Source organism: Thamnophis sirtalis, unplaced genomic scaffold (assembly GCF_051295495.1).
Source record: "Thamnophis sirtalis isolate CommonGarterSnake01/CBP01778 unplaced genomic scaffold, rThaSir2_p1.2 scaffold_4, whole genome shotgun sequence".
Classification (NCBI taxonomy): Eukaryota; Metazoa; Chordata; class Lepidosauria; order Squamata; family Natricidae; genus Thamnophis; species Thamnophis sirtalis.
This window is the reverse complement of record NW_028261384.1, coordinates 63,419,111-63,440,802: the sequence shown is the minus strand read 5'-3', so window position 1 is coordinate 63,440,802 and position 21,692 is coordinate 63,419,111. Positions and strand designations below refer to the sequence as shown.

The 21,692-nt window shown below is 39.1% G+C and overlaps 1 protein-coding gene across 1 annotated transcript in view; it reads right to left on the bottom strand.

Moving 5' to 3' along the window:
• ITGA9 (integrin subunit alpha 9) overlaps positions 1-21,692 on the bottom strand; it is a 584,270-nt gene that overhangs the window by 207,903 nt on the left and 354,675 nt on the right. Inside the window, exons 19-20 of the mRNA XM_087713055.1 lie at positions 7,665-7,757; positions 5,537-5,616 (exon numbers count right to left, since the gene is read on the bottom strand). Coding sequence (XP_087569181.1) covers positions 5,537-5,616; positions 7,665-7,757 — 173 coding nt within the window. The remainder of the gene's footprint in view (positions 1-5,536; positions 5,617-7,664; positions 7,758-21,692) is intronic.

Here is a 21,692-nt window from a genome sequence, read left to right as displayed (position 1 = left end):
GGAGCAGTGGGGAGGAGCTAAGGGAGTTGGTCCCGGACGCCAGGCAGAGATGGGCTGATAAGCGCCAGCAGCAATTACGGAGACATAGAAGATAATTGGGCCCAGGAGGTTGTGATTAGGCTCCTCCCAAGAGAGTATATAAGAAGAGACTTTGGGAGGAGACCTTTTGCAGGACACAACCATTACACTAAAGCTGGAGAAGCTCTTGTGTGTGGAAGTCTGGGTTGCTGCCAAAGTGTTGTCTGTGAGTTAATTACTGTGAATAAATTGGCTAACAGTCATCTTGTGTTGGCGTGACTCACCGTATGGAAGGGAGGGTCAGAACACATGGGTACCATTCAATATTCATATCCAATTATACTCATCATAACACTGCACATTGTACACATTAGTAACATTATCAGTTATTTATTTAAGCTATATATATTATCAATACATTTCACTAGGTTTAACTAGTTTTAAATTATATTCTTCCATCTATCAACCTGTATCTTTCCAATAACAAAACAATTTCATATCTTCTGCCATTTGTGGTACCAATCCTCTAATCATCTTCTTGATCAGCTTTGTATAGACTTAGCAGCTCCTTGCTTGTAAAATCTCTCATATAATCTTGATGCCCTCTTTCTGTTTCCTTATTCAGCTTGTCTTTGATTGTCAGCAGTGTTATCAATACTTTTGCTAGTAGAATTTTTTTCTTTGAGTCCATAAATTCTTTAATTTTATCTTCTTCTATATCCTGCCCTCTGGAATAGAATTCCTCTCTGTTTACTTCCTCTTTCAGTATTCCATTCTTTCCATTTTCAGAAACAAACCAATTACTATCAATATCAGCAGGTTTAATCTCTTTATATTCATTTTCTACTTTGGTTTTTGGAGTTTCAATCACTCCATGTTGCATTTGATAAACATCCTCAATTTTTTCATCGTATTTTATTGTTATGTGCTCTAAGTATTCCAGCTTTTGATCTATTCTTTCATATATATTTCATAACTTCGGTATTTCTGAAAGTATCTTTTGCAAATTTGCCATTCTAAGAAACACAGCTGCTCTAGCTTGAAAGCTTAATAAGATTAAAGCATAGATTAACAAAGGATATTATTTGCACTTCAAAGGGCCATCTGTGTGTTTTCCTTCTTATCACCCTTTGTAGCTTAGCAGTAAAGCCTTATGTCGCCAAGTCAAAAATAACCCGTGGAAGAACAAAAGCCTCCCAGACTCCGAGCAGCGGTAACGCTGTTAAAAAGTTTCCTTTTATATCTTTGTAACTTGTATTTCAAGTTAGGAAAAAGAGTCCAATCTTGAAATGAATTAGAAAAATACCCACAGCAATGAAAGAGGAAGACTTTAGCCTATAAATTACAGAGAATCATAAATAGAAGGTGGAAGAAGAAAACTTAATCCATCCATTTCAAAAGGCTTGCATAAATTCCATCCATGAAGAGAGCATTTAAAAAGTAAGATAACCACTGCCCAAAACCCTTCCAAATTTAATTCCGCTGCTTGACTCTTCTATTCTTCAATTTAAATTAATTTTTAAGTTTTTATAGGCAGTCTCTTTTAAAACAGTAAAAGTTCCTCACCAGCTGGAAACACTTTCACTTTCCGTATCCTTCCGTTTTGGAGCCGCTCCAACTTCATCAGCCTTGGCTGGATTTTTTTTGCTGGCTTGAAGAACTTCTCTTGCTTCTTTCAGGGATTTTGCGATATCTCCGAGATCAGCAAGATGTATTCTTCCTGTTCACCATCTCTTCAGGATGGTTTAGGTCCGTTTGGACCACCCAGCAGCAAAAGTATTGGCTGCAGTCTCAGAGCATCGAGACCGCATGACCATATCGTAGCGACCTTGGTTCCTCCCCTGAAACTGAATACTTGTTGACTTGGGAATTATTTTATCAATGACTAGCTGACAAAACAGGAGCTAGAAACAGGGAAATATATGGAAGGATTTGTGATATAAGGAAAATACAATAACTTAGTTAAATAAATTATTATTGTTATTATCATTATTATTGATAATAAATGAAGGAATATTGTTGTGAACAATATTATTATAATTATTATTTCCAGACATTTTTAAAACTCACAGCCTGTGCACAGCACACACTTCCAGCCTTTCTGTCTCTTCCCTCTTCCTGGATTCACTCATGCATTTTGAAAACTCAGCCTGTGCACACACAAGATGTTTTTAAAACTCACAGCCTGTGCACACGCATACCCTCTTTCACTCTTTTAAAAATGTCTGAGTGAATCGAGGAAGAGGGAAGAGGAAGAGGGGCTGGAAGTGTGTGCTGTGCATAGGCTGTGAGTTTTAAAAATGTCTGAGTGAATCCAGAAAGAGGGAAGAGGCAGAAGGGCTGGAAGTGTGCGCTGTGCACAGGCTGTGAGTTTTAAAAATGTCTGAATGAATCCAGGAAGAGGGAAGAGGCAGAGGGGCTGGAAGTGTATGCTGTGCACAGGCTGTGAGTTTTAAAGATGTCTCAGTGAATCCAGGAAGAGGGAAGAGGCAGAGGGGCTGGAAGTGTGTATGTAAGGTGGTCAGTAATGTTGAAGACCGGCAAGGACAGCCATATTTCCTCTCTAAGTAGCTGTTTTATTGTTTTGTATACTTATTTTATTCTTATTTAAGTAGTAAGTGCACAAAATAATAAATTTCATTTTTTTATATCTTCTTTTTGTAGGTTATTCTTTGAGGCAAATAATTCAGTGACATTGACTTGGCCACTCCCACCCAGTCACATGACTGCCAAGCCACTCCCACCCAGTCACATGACTGCCAAGCTACCCCCCACAAAACAGGCCACATCTACAGAATAGGATCTAAAAAATTTTGAAACCCACCACTGGACATATAGGAAGCAGGCTACTCATAACATCTCCAGCCAACTGTATCATCAGAGACAAATATAACTGTATTATCCATGATATGATATATAAACTGCATGACTTCTAAATTTGATTGCATCTGAAGGGCTTAAGAAGTAATATATAACCTAAAACAATCTGGACATTCAATTTAGGCTAGCTGGAAATTGAAAAATTGTTCCTATCCTTCAACCTAAGTCATGACAGAATGGAAAAGATTAAGCCAATACATTGGTCATTTTTGAAGAAACTGCATGGCAGATCTTAATAAAGCATGAATGAAAAGCATGCTTTGCTTTCATTCACTGGTCTGAACAGGGGACTAACTGATTAATTACCTCTATTTCAAATCTGTTTGCTTTTTCTTAATTTAGATGTTAGCAATTTGGCTGCAAGTAAAGCATATTTTTGGGCCCAAGTGAAATTATCATTACAATAAATGTAGCCAGTGGTGTAAAGTGAGGTACTGTATAAATTTCAAAGAAAATATGCAAAAGGAGAGCCTCTGGATGTCATTCTAATGAATACAAGAAGAGCCATTTTGAATATATAAAGTGGAGGACTTCAGAGAATAAGCCATTTTAAGATTAGCAATGTCAATCATCAAAACATGCTGATTTACATAACACTATTCTCAACTTATATTTTTCCATATGATAATTCTTTTAAATTCAGGGCTTATCTAAAGTGGTCTGCTTTTCTGCATATTTTTACAATTAATACACTAACCCATTATGAATTAAGGCAAATATACATGTCCTGGGACACATTCTGATGAGACAGAAATTCCCTGAGGAATTTCCCAGCATAATCATCATGCTAAGATATTTGCTGGGTTTTATTTACAATGAAGAAAGGATTTCTAAAAGCACTTAATCATTGACTCCAAACTTAATCATACTTGGAGAACACCCATAAAAATCAAGTAGTATGCACTAAGTAGAGCTAATTTTAGATTTAATATGATATATATGCTCCCTGAAATAATCTATACTTAAGCCTTCTTTCAACCCTCCCATTAATAAATCTTTTGGTAGACTCAGAGAGAAATCGAAAGAAAAATATAGCCTTTAAAAATAAGCTTTAGTTGTTGTTCAGTCACTTATTCATGTCCAACCTTTTGCAATCTTATGGATCATAGCAGGCCAGGCACCCTGTCCGCCACCGTCTGCCAGAGTCTGCCCAAACTCCTGCCACTGCATCAATGATACTATCTAACCATCTTATCCTCTGCCATCTTTTTTTTTTTTTGCCATCAATCTTTCCCAACACCAAGAGCCAAGGTGGCGCAGTGGTGAAATGCAGCACTGCAGGCTACTTCAGCTGACTGCAGTTCAGCAGTTCGGCTGTTCAAATCTCACCGGCTCAGGGTTGACTCAGCCTTCCATCCTTCCGAGGTGGGTAAAATGAGGACCCGGATTGTTGGGGCAATATGCTGACTCTGTAAACTGCTTAGAGAGGGCTGAAAGCCCTATGAAGCGGTATATAAGTCTAACTGCTATTGCTATTGCTATTTTCCAATGAGTCCTTCCTTCTCATTTGGTGGTCAAAGTATTTTAGCTTAACCTTCAATATCTATCTTTCCAAAGAATAGTCAAGATTGATTTCCTTTAGGATTGACTGATTTGTTCTTCTTACAGTTCGAAGTGTCAAGTGTCACCTCCAACACAACAATTCGAAAACATCTGTTCTTTGGTACTCAATCTTCCTTATGGTCATAAAATACTATTGGAAAAACATAGCTTTGACTATATAGGCCTTTGTTGGCAAGGTAATGTCTCTGTTTTATAATATGTTCTCTAGATCAGAGGTGGGTTTCAATTTGTTTTACTTCTGGTTCGCTCTTGCATACACTCGCATGCTCGTGCGATGCTTCTGCGTAAGCACTGATGTATCTGGGTGGGTGGGCAGAGCCTCCCTCTGCTGCCACTACTGGTTCACCCAATCCAGGGCGAACCTGCAGAAACTCACCTCTCGTCTAGATTTGCCACAGCCTTCCTCCTAATGAGCATACATATTTTAATACTATATTCTCTTTGCATTATATTTCATTGACATAAGAATACTGAAGCAAAGCACTATACTATATACCTGACTATAATCTCTCTTTAGTTCCTTAGGATCAATAAAGAGCAATAGCTTATTACTGAAGGAAGTTTCTTATATCAGGGAATCTTGGACAACATAGTCCCAAAAGTTTTCATGTCCATTGGTATGGGGATATTAGCATTAAATTAGACAAGATGCTATTTTAATTTCACATAATGTCCTCAAAATAGCTTTATACTGCACTGTTGTTCAGATGAGTTTGGGTTGTCAGCATTTTCTGCCTGTCTATAGAAGCTGAGAACTCTGGGAACTTTAGTCTTAGTTTTATTTTTTCTGAGAAAGTTTTAGGATTGTGACTACTACAGTGGAATAGTATGGCAAATCTAACTGATAGGTATAATCATCTAGTGTTGTATTGCTTGGAGTATAAACTGGCATTTATTTTTAATGTGAACCTACTGCAAATGACACTGATAGACCCTAATTGCCATGTATTGATTTCACTTCTGAGGCTATACATTTGTTATCCAACCCCAGGCATGTAAACAAGTCATGTGTTAGGTCACAGACATAGCCCCAACGTGCCACAACAATGGAAATTGAATGTGAAATCTGTATTACCTCTGAGCAGATACAAGGAATGAAAGAATTTCTTCTTCCCCAGACAAATGGCTTGTGTCAAAAATGACGCTGAATTCATACTAAGGGAAACAGAAAGCAACATTTAGCACATTGTGAATATTCAAATAAGCATGATTTCTATTTGAATATCTTCCTTTCATTGCATTGTTGCATTTTTTCCAAAAATATATATTCAAGTCCATTTACTCATACTCCAGATTTGAAATCTCTATACATTCTCAAAGATGAGATATCGTATGTTGATATCTTTCTGTGTAAATGCTCAACTCTGACTAGACATAATAAACACAAGGAAAAAACTTGTGTGGCTGACTCACAGCTGCATTGTAAATTTATGTATGCTGATCAGCAAGGGATTTGCCAGTTGAATTCAATCATTGCACACAAATAGTGTAAAATAGATATTAATCATTCAAAAGTGGAATAGGAGCAACAGATTTTACTTTCCTGCTGGCTTCTCCCACAGAAAGCTGATTGGCGGTGTTGTCATTTAGCTGACATACCAAATCAGGACTATTTTTGTAAGCCTGTCAAGGCTATTGTGCTTCAACTGTGAGGTTCATCTTTGAAATGTTTGGGAAAACAAATAATGTAATCTGGATTTTACAATTTTATAATAAAATCTGAATATACTCATTAATATTTTAGTAGTATACTGAAAATATTTATCACTGACATCTCACAGTGAGGCAACACCTAAAATTCAACTTACATATTTTACTGCAATAAAACCAGTGGTGGGTTGCAATTTATTTTACTACCGGTTTGCTCGTGAGCGTATGTGTGGGTGGGCAGAGTCTCCCGCCGCAGCCACTACTGATTCCCCTGAAGCAACAGACCTCTGAAGTATTAAAGTAATGAAGTAATAAAACCTGCTGTAGTATTAATTTCATTTTCCTTCCTAAACTGAAGTGACATGGATAAAAAGTGACCAACAACAGCAACAACAACAACAAATGAAAATCTAGTCATGATTATCAAAAAATGATTTGACTCAATTGGAGACATACAGAATTGCGTCCAATTATTGGAACTATTTAAAGATAGTTAATTTATAATTTCAGCACAATGCTAAAGACTTATCTAATTAATTTTCTTGCCTTTTGGTATTTGCATTTTGACAATGGAGTATGGGTGCTATTTGTTACTATACCTTAAGGAGCAAAGTCTCTTAAACTGATCCAACACAGAATTAAGCTTCAAAACATTCAGAAACACTGTCAAAATATAATAGTATAATCTCCACAGTTTATTTATGCAACAAATATAACTTGAAAAGAAAAAAAAATATTTTTATTGGCTCTGTGCTATATTTATCTGGCCTTTAAATCCTTTGAATAGCAAGCAAAAGTACAAAACATGGCTGAGCAACTAGGAACACCAATAGTAGACCACCATCTTTAAAGGCTTTGCCAAGGATAGCTTTACAGAATCATTTTCTGGCAGCTAAAAAAGATTCCTATTTGAATTCCTAAACAACTTTCTTTAGGATTCTGTGGTTATGAATAATTGTCACTGTCCTCTTCCTAAATCTTATCTCATGGGGAAAAATTAACAGCTCCTTCTAAGAAAAAAAAAGAATCCAGTGCTGAAAAATGAGATTTGCAACCGATCGTTGAACTTTCAGCAGTCAAAGTGCCCCTGCAGTCATGTGATCATGATTTCAGTGCTTGGCAATTGGCACACATATAGTATGGTGGCAGCACCCCATGATCATGCAATTGGCATTTGAGACCTTCTCAGCCAGCTTCCAACAAGCAAAATAAATGAAGAAGCCAATAAGCCTTAAGACGAGTGATGGCACATTTAACTATCCATTGTGATTCATTTAACCACTTCAACCAGAACTGATATCACAGACTGGCAGTCATATACATTTTCACTTAATGACTGTGTTGCTTAGTTGTCTGTCCCAAGTGCAGTCGGTAAGTGAAGATTATCTGTCATCTATGGTCCACAGATTTCTAGCACTGATGATGTTACCTAGTTTGAGTAATGAAACACCCGCAAAAAAACAAGTAAGCTCAAAGAGCACTAAGCTCCCCCTCCCACATATTTCTTTGCTATGCAGGGAAACTCACTGTTGTAGGAAACCATTAAGCAATACCTTGGATTTAGATTTCATGAAGGGAAAGCCCACACTGCACTTAAGGAAGTCTGAGTCCGGTTCCAACAATTCACAAGCAATACCCATCTCATCCTGAAAGAAACAGAAGGAAAAGCTTTTAAAAAATATTTTAGTCAATGAGTGTGTGTGTGTGTGTGTGTGTATCCCATACATACATACATAATTGGTTCTTTGAATTGTATTTCTAAAACCATGAATAGTTTCAACATCATAGTTTGAGATTCATATTTTATTCATTTTGGGCCATCTTTCTTATTTTTAGGCTCCACCACTTTCTTGAATTGTAGAGTGTTTAAAGAGGTAACCCTACAACTTAAAATCCTGCTTGCTGAATTTGAGGCTAAAAACACAACTTTTAAGTTCTTTCAGAATATAATTACACTTTCACCTTGTTTAATACAATTTTAAAACATCAGGATACTTAAATGCCAGTGACGTGCGGTGAGGTTTTATGGCTGGTGAGGCAAGCACGCAAAAGCTGCCCTACCGTCCCGGCGCTATGTCCGACATAGAGGCGGGACACAATGTCCGACATAGAGGTGTCCCGCCTCTATGTTGGACATAGCGCTGGGGCAGCTTTTGCCTGCTTGCCATATATGGTGGACTTGCCAAAAGGTTAAGGCATTCTGGATAAAAATATGGTGGATTATACAAAATATTCTTTAAAAAAGGATAAAGTTTACTCCTCAGTTATTCTTGTTAGATATAATTACTGACTGCACAGCGGTAGAGGTTAACTTGATTTTGCATTTAATAACGGCAGCAAGACTGTTGGTGGCGCAATACTGGAAGAAGGAAGATTTGCCTACAATCCAAGAATGGACATTGAAAGTCACAAATTTAGCTGAGATGGCTAAAATATCTGCATATCTTAAAGACCATTCGAATGAGAGATATAAACGAGACTGGAAAAAATGGATCGACTATATACAAAATAAATATGGGACTAAGAAATTCCAGATAGCCTATGCTTAAGACTAGGAATGATTAAAATTGTTTAAAGTTAGTTTAGCAAGGAGGAGCTAAGTTCAACGCAAAGATGTTATTAATTTCTTATTCTTTTTTTTTTCTCAATATATTTTAGACTGTGGTTGTTAAATATCTATACCGTGTACGGGTTCTGGGAAGTCGGGTGGGGGTAGGTTGTGGGGGCTTGGGGGAGAGGGGGGGGAAGTATACTAAGCTTGATTTTAAAGTAATATGATTGCACATGTGTATTGTCTTCTCCTACAACATGATATTGTCTATGTAATAATATACATGTGATTATATGTTATGAAAAGGGAAAATAAAAATTTTTGGGGAAAAAAAAAAGAGGCAAAAGCTGCCCTGCCGCTAAATTTACTCCAGTCATGTAATGCATTGATTGTGGTAAAATGTTCAGTTGCTGCTATTTTTACAATGGGTTAATGTTAACAGAAGTATCATCAGCTAAATAAGAAATGTGAGCTATATGTAGAAGAATCTATTCCAAAACACTTGAAGGAACTTCAACTGTTTGCTTAAACAAATTAACATAAAATCATGTCTTCTTTGTGGGATATTGGAAAGATTCCTGACAGCAAGTTAATGTGTTTTAAAACTTCATGGTGACTTCCTCTTTTCCATATATCAAGTAGTGAAATAATCTTTCATTTGCCTAGGGCTGAATAAGATGTATGAACATGTACTAAGGCAAAGGGGCTTCATTTTGTTATAAAGTATAAATCAAGGGACATATTACTTTGGCTCAATCAATTCTATGATTTGTTTTTGGCTTAACCTATTGTATGAACACAGCAATTGTGATCTATAAAGCCATAGTTTAGAACTGATCATGATATGTAAACAAGATGTGTTACATTAGTATATTAGGCTAAGTAACTTCACATATTTTTTTTCCATTTTTTTTTTATTCAAGGGATAAAATACAAACTCACAGAAAATAACCAAGAACAGAACAAAACTATACAGGACAAAATTGTTTGGGGGAGGGGGCATGATTTTGTTCCTTGATTTGGCAGATATGCCATCTTAGCAAAATGTTTCAGAATCCAATCCTTAAACCTAAATCATAGTTTGCCGGTTGCCTGAAGAAATATCATCTGTTACTGAGATGGATTAGAACTAGTTAAACGCCAAGCCTTCCTTGAAAGGTAGGGAAACCAAGTTTCTTAAGCATTTTGAAGCAAATATCATTTAAAGGTCTTACTTAACTCCAAGGGATCTTTTGCATATTAGGGAGGGAAGTAGGTTAAAACAATTCAGCCTTTTATTTCCTATCAATTCTGGTGCAAGGCGATGGTTTAAATCCCCCTCCCACACACACACCAATAGCGCGGAGGCTGAGGAAAATGAGAGTGGAGAATCGAGCTGCTCATTTTTCCGCAACCTGGCGGGGCAAAGGAAACGAGGCGAGGCAGCCTCAGGTGACAGCCCTTTGGAGGCGTTGCTTCTTGGGTCGAGCCCAGGTGCATCTCTAACAAAGCCCGTGGTAACGTGGTTGCCACCACAGTGCCGACTGCCTGGTAACCGGGTCCTGCCCCTTTAAGCCGCCAGAGGGTGGGATGGAGGCGAAGAAATCCTTTCCACCCCAACCTCCGGCCAGTTCATCCGGCGCTCCCATGGGTTGCTGGCTCCTGGAGCCGTCACCCTTTCCTTTTCCTCCTTTCACGTGCTCACTCCCCATCCCATGTGGGCGGCAAAGAGGAAGGAGTCTCTGGTGGCTGCAGCAGCAGCAGAAGCGGCGGCGGCAGCAGCTGGAGCACAAATCCGGGCAGCCGGCTCTGGCTCTCCCTTCCCCAAGGATGTCCCGTTGCTGCTGGCGCCGCTTTTGGTGAATCCGGCTGGGTGGCGGGGCTCTTGCCATCGCTGCTGCTGCTGCCACCGTCGGCATCACCACCACCTGAGAGCTTGCCGTTCGGAGCCATGCTCATGAGTATGGCCGGGCCCGGGGCAGCAACATGCACTTTAAAGTGCCAGCATGCCTTCCGGGCTGGCCATTCAGCATGTACCGCTGAATGGCCAGCCCGGAAGGCATGCCGGCACTTTAAAGTGCATGCCGGCTCGGCCGCCATTCAGCAAAACATGTCCTAGTTTGTGGCCGGGTGGCACACTGGCACTCCAAAGTGCATGCCTCCTGGCCACAAACCTGGACATGTTTCGCTGAATGGCGGCCGAGCCGGCATGCACTTTAAAGTGCCAGCATGCCTTCCGGGCCAGCCATTCAGCATGTCCCACTGAATGGCCAGCCCGGAAGGCATGCCAGCACTTTAAAGTGCATGCCGGCTCAGCCGTCATTCAGTGAAACATGTCCTGGTTTGTGGCCAGGAGGCACGCTGGCACTTTATAGTGCATGCTTCCCGGCCACAAACCAGGACATGCTTCGCTGGTCCATAGTTCTCTCGCCTCCCCCTACAGTTAGCACTAAGCAGACTCAGAGTCACTGTGACTTGGAGTCTGGCAGCAACTACCTTGACCTTTTTAATTATTTTAAAAATTCTTTCCTTTTCCTCATGAGCCTGGTGGGGTCCCGCCTCCCTGCCTCCAGTGACTGCACATCACTGTTAAATGCATTTTATTCTTGTAAAATTCATTTCTTGAATATTTTACTTACTAAAACAAATAAATTGCTCAAATGACCTAATTAGATATGGCTTGCTGATCTAATATATATTGGTTACCTGACTTGTCTTTCTTAGTATTATAATACTACATATGTGCACAGAGTCAAGGGAAAATGTCAATCACACAGTTCTTTGCATATTCACAGAAACATCTATGTGACCTCATCATTGATTTACTTTTTGGAGTAGATTGATCCAGTGCTTTTGACATTTCTTCTAAGAAGGGGAGGGAGAACAAAAACAAAGAAAGAATATTTTCTTTGGCATTAGGCACAGATGCTGTTTCTTTCCATGTTCTCATTAGTAATTCCGAGGTGTAGAAATGGTCCCCATTAAGCAAGATAAACCCATGCCCCCCACCAAACTAATTCACAATTTACATCGTTGATTTCCTGCTTACTTAAGGAGAATTCATTCAATATTAATTACAGGAAAAAAAGGTCACTGCCTCTCCACATAGACATGCCCTTTGGGTGTAGTTGAGGCTATTTTTGGATCATGAGATCACAGGTGTTGACTTAGACAGGAAGATTGCAAGTGAAGGAAGGAAGGAAAGATGGGGGGGACTTCACTGGAGGATTTCAACAAAGTTCACCTCCCCATACTTTTAAACTGTAGGAAAAAATGCTAATAAAAAATAACTTAAAAGATACTGATGCTGATATATTCAAAACAAAATTATTGCATCAATCTGAAACATGAAACAACACATAAAAAAGCAGACAGATCATAGTAAATATATGTACATGGGACAATGGGCAAGTGAAATGCATATGTGAGAAGTACAAAGTGATCTAGAAGAAGAAAACTGGCAAATACTTTGAAAATGACATATCTGATTCTACATTTTCTGAAACAGAATTAAAGCTGGCAATATTACCTTAGAAATCTCATTTGCCCATTCTTGAAAGTGGTTGTATCAGCCTCTTAAGCTGATCTTTAAACATTTCCAGATATTTAAATTAACATATCCCAAAACTTTAATTCCACTTCAAAAAGATACAGGGCCACACATCACATTGCTCAAGTATCTGCAGATCTCCTCCTCAGAACTGATCCATTTCTGTGCTAAAGTCAGAACAACTCAGATACAGCAATATCTCAAAAGAATTAAATGTTCAAATATCAGCACTGTGGAAAAAGATTTCTGCATGCTTGAGCCCTTTCCTCATTTCCCAACTAAACAAATCAAGTGTGTATCAGTGGTGAGTTGCAAATATTTTTACTACGCGACTGGGCTCGCTCCTTTGCACACGTACAACACTTCTGTGCATGCGTAGAAGCATCCAGGCAGGTGGATGGGGCCTCCCGCCACCACTACTACCAGTTCAGCCAACCCAGGCCTAACCAGGCCGAACTGGGAACAACCCACAATTGGTGTGTGTATATTTGTGCACGCACATTAGAATTACTCAGGAAATCTATTCTAAAACTTTGGGGGAAGACTTGAAGTGGCAAAAGTACTCTGCTGTTTTCATAGCAATATAGATATTACCACTTTTTCCAGGGACCATTGGAGAGTATGATTTTTCCTAATCAAGGCAGAAAAGCCAAACCTGAACTACTTTCTTTTAACTTTATATGACACTCCAGACCCCAGTTAGGTAAGATTCCATCATATTCGTTCAACTACTCTCAAACTGGCAAAATACTTTAAACTTGTGCATAGCTAGAGCCTTTATTAATCACAGCAGATTGTGTGTGTGTGTGTGTGTGTGTGTGTGTGTGTGTGTGTGTGGTCCTAGATAGGAAGCCTCTCTCTCTCTCTCTCTCTCTCTCTCTCTCTCTCTCTCTCTCTCTCTCCTTCCCTCCCTCCACAAATTCCTTCTGTTTTCTTGCCAAGTTTTACAAAAATGGTTTGCCCTGTTATCCTGTTATTAAATTAACAACTGAAGTGATTCACTTAATAAATATGGCAAGAAAGGTTATAAAATGATCCAAAATTCATTTAACAAATGTCTCACAACAGAAATTTGGGCTCAGTTGTAGTCAAAAGTCAAGGGTATTGTATATTGGTGTTAAATAGCCTGGATGTGAGGAATATCTGGTTTTATTGTAAGTAGGAAGGTCTGAAGATAACACTTTAAAACAAACACAGAACTATTCTGCAGGGGCAAGATTCAGAATTATTACTTGGGATAAGCAACTATATGTGTTTTTATTCAAAGCAAAGCTCCAAATGTTTTATGGATTCTCATATGCTAAATTTTAAAACTGGATGCAATTTTATTTCAGTGTCGTAGTCAACAGATTTCTATTTATAAGTTCAGTGGGATGTACTAATGTAAGATTATCATCAGCCTAAATGTCAGTTTATTCATTTTCTACCAAAAAAGGAAAAGCTCGTTTCTTCCACTAACAAGCCAGAGAATTTTAACAGATGCTTTTTGAAAGAAGTCCTGGCAGAAATCTAGTCTGGACTGTGTTGTTTTTTTCCTGTCTGTTGAAATTCTCCCTAGCCTCTTTTCTTTTTAAAAAAGAGTAGGTCATTAACAAAAACAAACTTCCAGATCTTTATAAGGAAAGCATCACATGCTATGAGTTCACATGAAATGAGTTCATAGGTGGCTGGGTCACTATGACAAGGCATAGGTATTTGTTGTTAATATAAGCACTGAAACAGTAAGATGCTTAGGCTAAGAATAAAAAAATGCTAGTGAAGAGCAATTTTTTCTTTTATAAACATTGCTTTGCAATTTAGGGAAAGGAAACAATATTTGTGCCACATAAATATTCAGGCACATGTTTCTCCCTCAATATTAAAGTGACCAGATTTTCAGATTGGTAAAGAGGGACACCATTGACCGGGGGAAGGGGGGGCTTGATTAAAAATTTTATATTTTGTCAAACATGAGCCCAGGACACTGAAACCATCATAAATACGAATCTGTTGCCAAACATCAAAATTTTGATCACGTGACCATGAGGATGCTGCAACAGTAGCTAAGTGTGAAAATGGTCATCAGACACTTTTTTCAATGCCATTGTAACTTTGGTCACTAAATGAACTGTTTGAAAGTTAAGGCTAGCTTGCATTATAATGCCTTATGCTAGCTTACATTTTCAAGAGAGAGAAGCTAAACTCCTTGTTAGAATTGAATTAGAAATGAGTAGAGTAGAGTAGAGTAAAATAGAATAGAATAGTTTATTAGCCAAGTGTGATTGGACACACAAGGAATTTGTCTTTGGTGAATATGCTCTCAGTGTACATAAAGAAAAATAAAATAGTAAGATAGTGGGATTCTTGCTGCACCAAGCTCAGAAACCAGCGATCCCACGATCTGCCCCACACCTCCTTTTTCCGAAACTTTCATCAAAAACAGTAAAAATCAATCATGCTTTTTTATTTCTATTTATTATTTTGCTATGGCCACATATGAATATATATGCACATTCCAAACAGATTTTCTTACTAAACAGCCACCATTCTCATCCATAGGCCACTAAATGCCTCACCAACCTTTTCTGTATTCTTTCATTTCCATCCATCCATTTTATTTATTTAACACAGTAGATTAGGCTGTCAGCCTTAGTCATTCTTCTAACATGACAACAATTCTTACCAACAAGGACGGTATTGGCACATTTTAGCTAATGCAACCTAAACATAACCAAAGCCTATTTCACTTCAAGTATGCTAACTTTATTCTACGCAAGCTGCAATATCTAATCTAAAGACCACTTTTCAAGCCACCATGCTGTTAACTACAATTTACTAATCAAACTGCTGATAATATTTATTCCCTTTTGAAAAGGGATCCAAATGGTTACCTCTGATCTTCTGCTCCCCTCCCTAAGAGGCCCAGTTTACCTTTTTAAAATCTTCACATAAGGAGCCTTTCTAAAATTTTGCAAGTAAATTTTGCAAGAATCTTGCGAGGAAAATATGGTCCTGTTTTTTTTTTTTTATGTTAGCTCTTGAGCCTCACACTTTCTTCACCAGCCAAACAAAGAGGTCAGAGGATGAGCTGCTGATCTAGCGCGAAGTTGGGAGGGTTGCCTGCCTGCCTGCCGCCTATTGTGTTGCTGCCTCCTTTACAGCAATGCGGTGTGATTTCCCAGGCACTCCAAACACGCGGCATTCACACAATCGATCATCTCACTTCAAAGTTCAAACCCAACTTGAGCGGAGATGGCAGAGGGGAAGGGAGGCTCCCAGCCTTGGCGATGGCCATGAAGAGGACAGCCGACCACTCACCCATGTGGGGGGGGGGCAGGATTTCGCCAAGAAGGGGCCGGCAGCCTCTCATCCCTTCCCGGCCGGGGAGACCTCCCCCCACTTCCACTCCCATGACCCTCCTCCCGCCTCCTCGGAGCTTCAAGCAAGCTAACTGGGAAGGGCGGGGAAGAAGAAGAAGCGGTGGTGCAGTCCCCTGCAGCCGCTGAGCTGGGAAAGGGGCGCTTTGGCAGGGCTTCCGCAGCGCCCCCAAGGACCGCCGCGCGAGGTCGTCGTCGTTGTCGGCTGCTGCTGAGGGCTTTGGACGGGGAGGAGGAGGAGGAAGAAGAAGAGGAGGAAGCAGTGGCCGAGCGGAATCCTTTTGAGAAGGGAGGGCGCGACCTGGGAAGCGTTGGCATGGCCTCCGCCGTTGCCAATCGTGCCCATCCCCTCTCAAAAGGATTTGGCTTTATTTTGGTGCTCGCCGGCCCTGAAGGAACGGGATGAGCAGCGAGCGGAGCCTCGTTTTTTTTTTTTGTTTTTTTTTTAAATATAGTTTTTATTAAACATTACCTTTAAAAAACAGAAAAACACAATACAGCGACATAAATACAACGACATAAACAAGACAAATCATACATAACAATATAAAGTAAAACATACAGATACAGATACCGTTTTGGACATACAACCCCCCCTCCCCCCTCCCACGGTGACAGTCATTCACAGCCCAGTTTTTCTTTCTTTCCTCAATTATTAGATCTCTAAGCCACATCTTCTCATTGCAAGATTCAGGGATCTATTACAGTACTTATGTTAACTTTCCCCATTTTAAGTCCCTGCTGTTCTCCTAGTCGCCCACATATACCATAGGTTCCAGCTAAGATAATGTTCTGTTTCTCCTTTGTCCCTCAGCCAACCCGTCATTCTATCCATTTCTGCACATTCGTAGATCTTTTTAATTAATGCGTCTTCCGGCGGTATAGTGGTGGATTTCCAAAATTGTGCATAGGTTATTCTTGCGGCCACAATTATATGCAGGCTCAAATGCCATATTGAACTACTTATGTTATCTGGTTTGATGCTTAGTAACAGGTTCTCAGGTCTCCATTCAATGTTTGCCCCGGTAACCTCTTTTAACCATTTTTTAATCCTTTTCCAATATTTCGTGGCCTCAGTACAGGACCACCAAATATGGTAGAATGTGCCATCCTTTCTTCCACATTTCCAACACAATGGAGATAACCCAGGAAACATCTTAGCTAACCTCGTTGGGGGGAAGTGCCACCTATAAACCATCTTGTATATGTTTTCTTTGAATGCAGTGGATGTTGTAAGTTTAATGGTCTTACTCCATAGATCCCACCATTTGCCCATTTCAATTTCATAACCTAGGTTTCTCTCCCATACTGTTAGAAGGCTTTTGTCCATCTCTTCATTAGTATCGTGGCAGGTCAAAAATTGGTAGATCTTCGAAAACATTTTTTTGTCTCCACCAAACAAGATCTTATCTAGCCCCTGAGGGTTTGGGTAGATCCCGAAACGTGCCTTATCACTTTTAAACCTGTTTCTAACCTGTAAATATTCCCACCATTCCAAATTCCTGCCCTGTTGCTCTAATTCCATCTTTGTTTTTATGTTGCCCTCTTCTGTCATAATATCTTTATATGTTATGTTTCTTGTCCAATTAAATAAACTCGGATGCGTTAAGGCTTCTAATGGTGCCAACCAACACGGAACCCTAAGATAATATTTTTTCCTCATTTTTTCCCAGACCCCCATCAAAATCTTCCGAATATAATGTCCCATGAAGTACCTGTGGGGGGTGTCTCTTTCTTGCCAGAGGGAGGCATGCCATCCCTGGGGGAGGTCATGTCCCTCTATAGCCAATAGGCGCCTTCTATTCAGCATCACCCAATCTTTCACCCATGTCATGATTGCTGCGTTATAGTATGCTTCCCAGTTGGGTACTCCGAAGCCTCCCAGTTCTCTGCGTTTTTGTAAAGTTTGGGCTTTAATTCGTGCTTTCTTGCCTTGCCATATAAACTGTGTCACTATTGTCTCCAAGGATTTAAAAATTTTTTTGTCCAATTTAGTTGGTGCCGTTTGAAACAAAAACAAAAATTTTGGTAATACATAAGTCTTGACTGTCGCGATCCTGCCCATCAGAGACAATTGTTTGCTACTCCAATTAGTCATATCTTTGGATACCTGTTGTAGTAATTTCATATAGTTATCTACCTTGATAGAGGAACATCTCTCCGTCAGCCAAATTCCCAAATATTGTATTTTGTGGGCCATGTTGATCCCTAACAGGCTTTGTACTTCCCTTTTCTGGTTCAGAGTCATATTTTTAATTAGCAGTTTTGTCTTCTCTTTGTTTATACGTAGCCCCGCTATCCTACCGTACTCTTCTATTTTACATAAAAGTTGTATCCCAGACTCCATAGGGTCCTCCAGGATAAAGACAAGGTCGTCGGCGAAAGCCTGGACCTTGAATTCCTGAGCTTTAACTCGTAACCCTTTAATTTGTGTATCGCTTCTCACTATTCTAAGAAGGGGTTCTAATGTGAGGATAAACAGTAGGGGGGATAGCGGGCATCCTTGTCTTGTGCCTTTACCAATCACAATGTCACCCGCCTCTTCTCCATTTACCAATATTGTCGCGGTTTGTCGTACATAAATTGCCCGAATTGCATTTAAAAAACTTTCTCCAAACTTCATGTTTTCTAGTTGTGACAACATAAAATTCCAATTTACCCGGTCAAAAGCCTTTTGTGCGTCAAGAAACATAAATGCCACTTGTTTATCTGGCCGAGCTTCATAATATTCTAAGGCATCCAAAATAATTCTGACATTGTCTTTCAAATGCCTTGACGGCAGGAAGCCGTTCTGATCCGAGTGTATAAATTTGTTAAGGAAAAATTTGAGTCTATCTGCCAGTATAGCTGCAAAGATTTTATAATCCACATTCAAAAGTGAAATGGGCCTATAGTTTTTAATTTGGGTACGGTCAGCTCCAACTTTAGGCAAAAGGGTTATATAAGCCTCGGCCCATGATTTCGGTGCAATAGAGTCCGTCAAGACAGCATTAAATATTGCTATCATCTCCTGTCCTAAAATTTCCAAAAAAGATTTATAGATTTCAACTGGCAAACCATCCATGCCAGGAGTTTTGTTGTTTCCCATTTTTTTAACTGCCTTTTCTAGTTCCTCTAATGTTATCTTTTGGTTCAGTACCCCTTTTGCTTCATTTGAGATCTTGGGTAGATTTGCATTATCTAAAAATTCCTTAATTTGGACCTCAGAAACTTCTTCCCTACTATATAGTTGCTGAAAAAAGCCTCGTTTAAAAGCAATGATGGCCGTGGCCGCTCGTTCGCTCCACCGCTCTTGCATGGAGGTCTGAGGAGGCAGAGGGGTGGGAGGGGCGTGAAGGAACCAGCGCGGCAGCGGCAGCGCTGGGAAGGTGCTGCCCCCGGAGCCCAAGGGTGGGCGGACTGGTGAGCGGGCGCCTTTCTCGCACACAGGGAAGGGGAGGAGGGCGGCGGCGGCTGTTTCACTAACCCCACGCAGGTTACTAATTCCCACCGGTTACTCACCAGTGAAGCAGCAAAACAAAGCAAACGGCCACGAAGGCGAAATGAAATGGAGACTCCTGCAACTCACGCGGCGTGCTAAGCGGACTCCAGCCAATCAGTGAGCTGGCTGGGATGGAAAACTTTAAGCATGCACGTGGCGTGCTTAAAGTTTTCCATCCTAGCCAGCTCACTGATTGGCTGGAGTCCAGGCCAATCAGTGAGAGGCAGGCTGGGCTGGCTTAGATTTTTAGAAATAGATGGGGGAACGAACGAGCGAGCTAGCGGCAGCTGATGAGCGAGCGAGCCCCAAAATAAAGCGGGTTTTTTCTAGAACGGCCCAGGATGCGGGGAAAATCATGAGAAGGCGTGCCTGTCCCACCAGATGCAGGACGTCTGGTCACCTTACTCAATCTTCCAGTTCCACTTCCAGTTTTCAATTTCATATGGCACACACAAGTGTTCCTTTGTGTATTGGAATAGGAAAACCAGAGGTCTTTGTCAGAAGAGATCCTATTAGACAAAATGAGAAAGTTACCCGAGGGAGCTGGTTTTGGATGTCATGAAAGGCAGAAAACTGTTATTTACATTGCTGTGGTATTATCCTGTTAAAGAAAGAAGGCCTTTTTTCTTGAAAGTATAAAAAAGTCCATGACTGACCAAGAGCAATTTCTGGATTCTGATTCATTCTCATGAGAATCTGCCCAGACTCACTTGACAGTTAGATGGGTGGCATATAAATTTAAGAAATAAATAAGTGCTTTTATAATGGTCCTTTATTTGGGAACAAAAAATAAAAATATCATAAATACTACAAAAGGAACTTTATGATTTCCCTCCAAAACTGCACTAAATATTTCTGTAATCTTATTGTTTGGACTCATAGATTGCATTCAATAATTCAAAATATATTGCTATCAAAATCTGACTTGACAAAAATCTGTTTTTTTCTTTTCTTAACATTAAATTCTAATAATTATGTCTTCAGCCATCACTGATAATAGCAATAAGAATTCATTATTTTGCAAATTGGACTAATATGATGATTTGGAAACTTTATCCTAATCATTTATCAGTTCTATATACAGTCTGCAGACTGAGCATGAAGATGTGGAAATACAAATCTAAGGGCTACTGAATACTGGCCTCTGAGATGCATATTTGAAATGCACTGTTATGTCTACTGTTATGTCTGCTGTATGATAATGATTATGTAAGAAAACTAAGACACTTCATTCAGTCTCACAAATGAGATGTGGGCAGGAAGTTGTGGAGAAGCGGTAGTACTATACTAAGAGTAATTCATATTGTGGTTTTGATTACCAAATTAAAATAGTTCCTCCACAAACAGTCTTGTACCCATACAGCTCTGTTCATTTATTACTCTGATATACAACAAAGTTTAAAAGTGACTATACTATATTTCATTGCCAAACAAAAGAAAACTTTATTTCTTAGGAGCCACAACTAATATATTTCACATACCGTGGAAGACCAAAAAGATGCCATTCTATATGCCTTGTTTTTAATTACAGTGAACATATGCCCTCAATTTAGAAAGGTCCATACTTTATTTTCTTTAGATTTATTTTTCAAAAACTCACTTTTGTCTTTTATTTTTGTGAGGTAATTTTTACTATACAAATTATACCTCTTAATGTACAGTTTTTCACATTCATGTGAAAAATACAAAATATAATAATGTTTTAAAAATAAATTCACATATGCTGGTTTTAGATATTTTTAATAGAATGTGTGTTTTTATTAAGTTTTTCTTGGTTTTGCTCTAGAATCTTCTTTTCTAAAGCAAAGTTCTAAATAAAAATAAACCTGTTTTAGCCTTATATATCTTTTTCAGATGTGTTCTTCAATTTTTCAAAGACCACATGGACACTGTAATTTTAATAAAACAATTGTAAGAACAATTCAATTTCTATTAATGTCAGTGGTACAAATAACTTGGTTCAGATATTTATAAATTCTGAGATCTGCATGCTTTAAAAATTTGAAAGTTCTAATTATAGTATTTGACTTTATATTATTTCTTTTTGAAAGTTCTAGAAAGGACCATTTGTTCACAGCACAAGATACTGTGACATTTTGGAATATCAAACTGTTTTTATTATTGTCGCTGTTGTTGCAAAACATATCAGGAAACAATATGTCTGTCCTGGAGGACCAAAGAGGGGACATCATTGAAACATTTAAATATATTAAGGGTGTAAATAAGATTCTAGAAGACAGTATTTTCAATAATAAGCCAAAATAAAAAAAACTGGGGGCAAAACCTTAAACTGATAGGAAAAAAATTCAAAAGCATTGTTAAGAAAAATTACTTGACAGAAAGAGTAGTGGAAGCTGAGACCAAGTTCCAGTAGAGGTAGTGGACCAGCCTTCAGCAACTGAGTTTAAACATTCTTGGAATGTTCAATAACACATATCCATCATCTGGCAATTTTAAAAAATAAAAAATAAAAACTAATTAATTTAAAATAAAAATAATAACCCCCCCCCCCCAAAGGGCAGACTCAATGAACTACTACTCTTTTTCTGCTGTCAGTTTTCTATGTTTCCTTCCATTCAGTTACCAAATATTTGTCAAAAATATGACAAAACACTGTATGGGATTTTAGTCATTGTTATAATTTTTATTTATTTTCTATGAAAG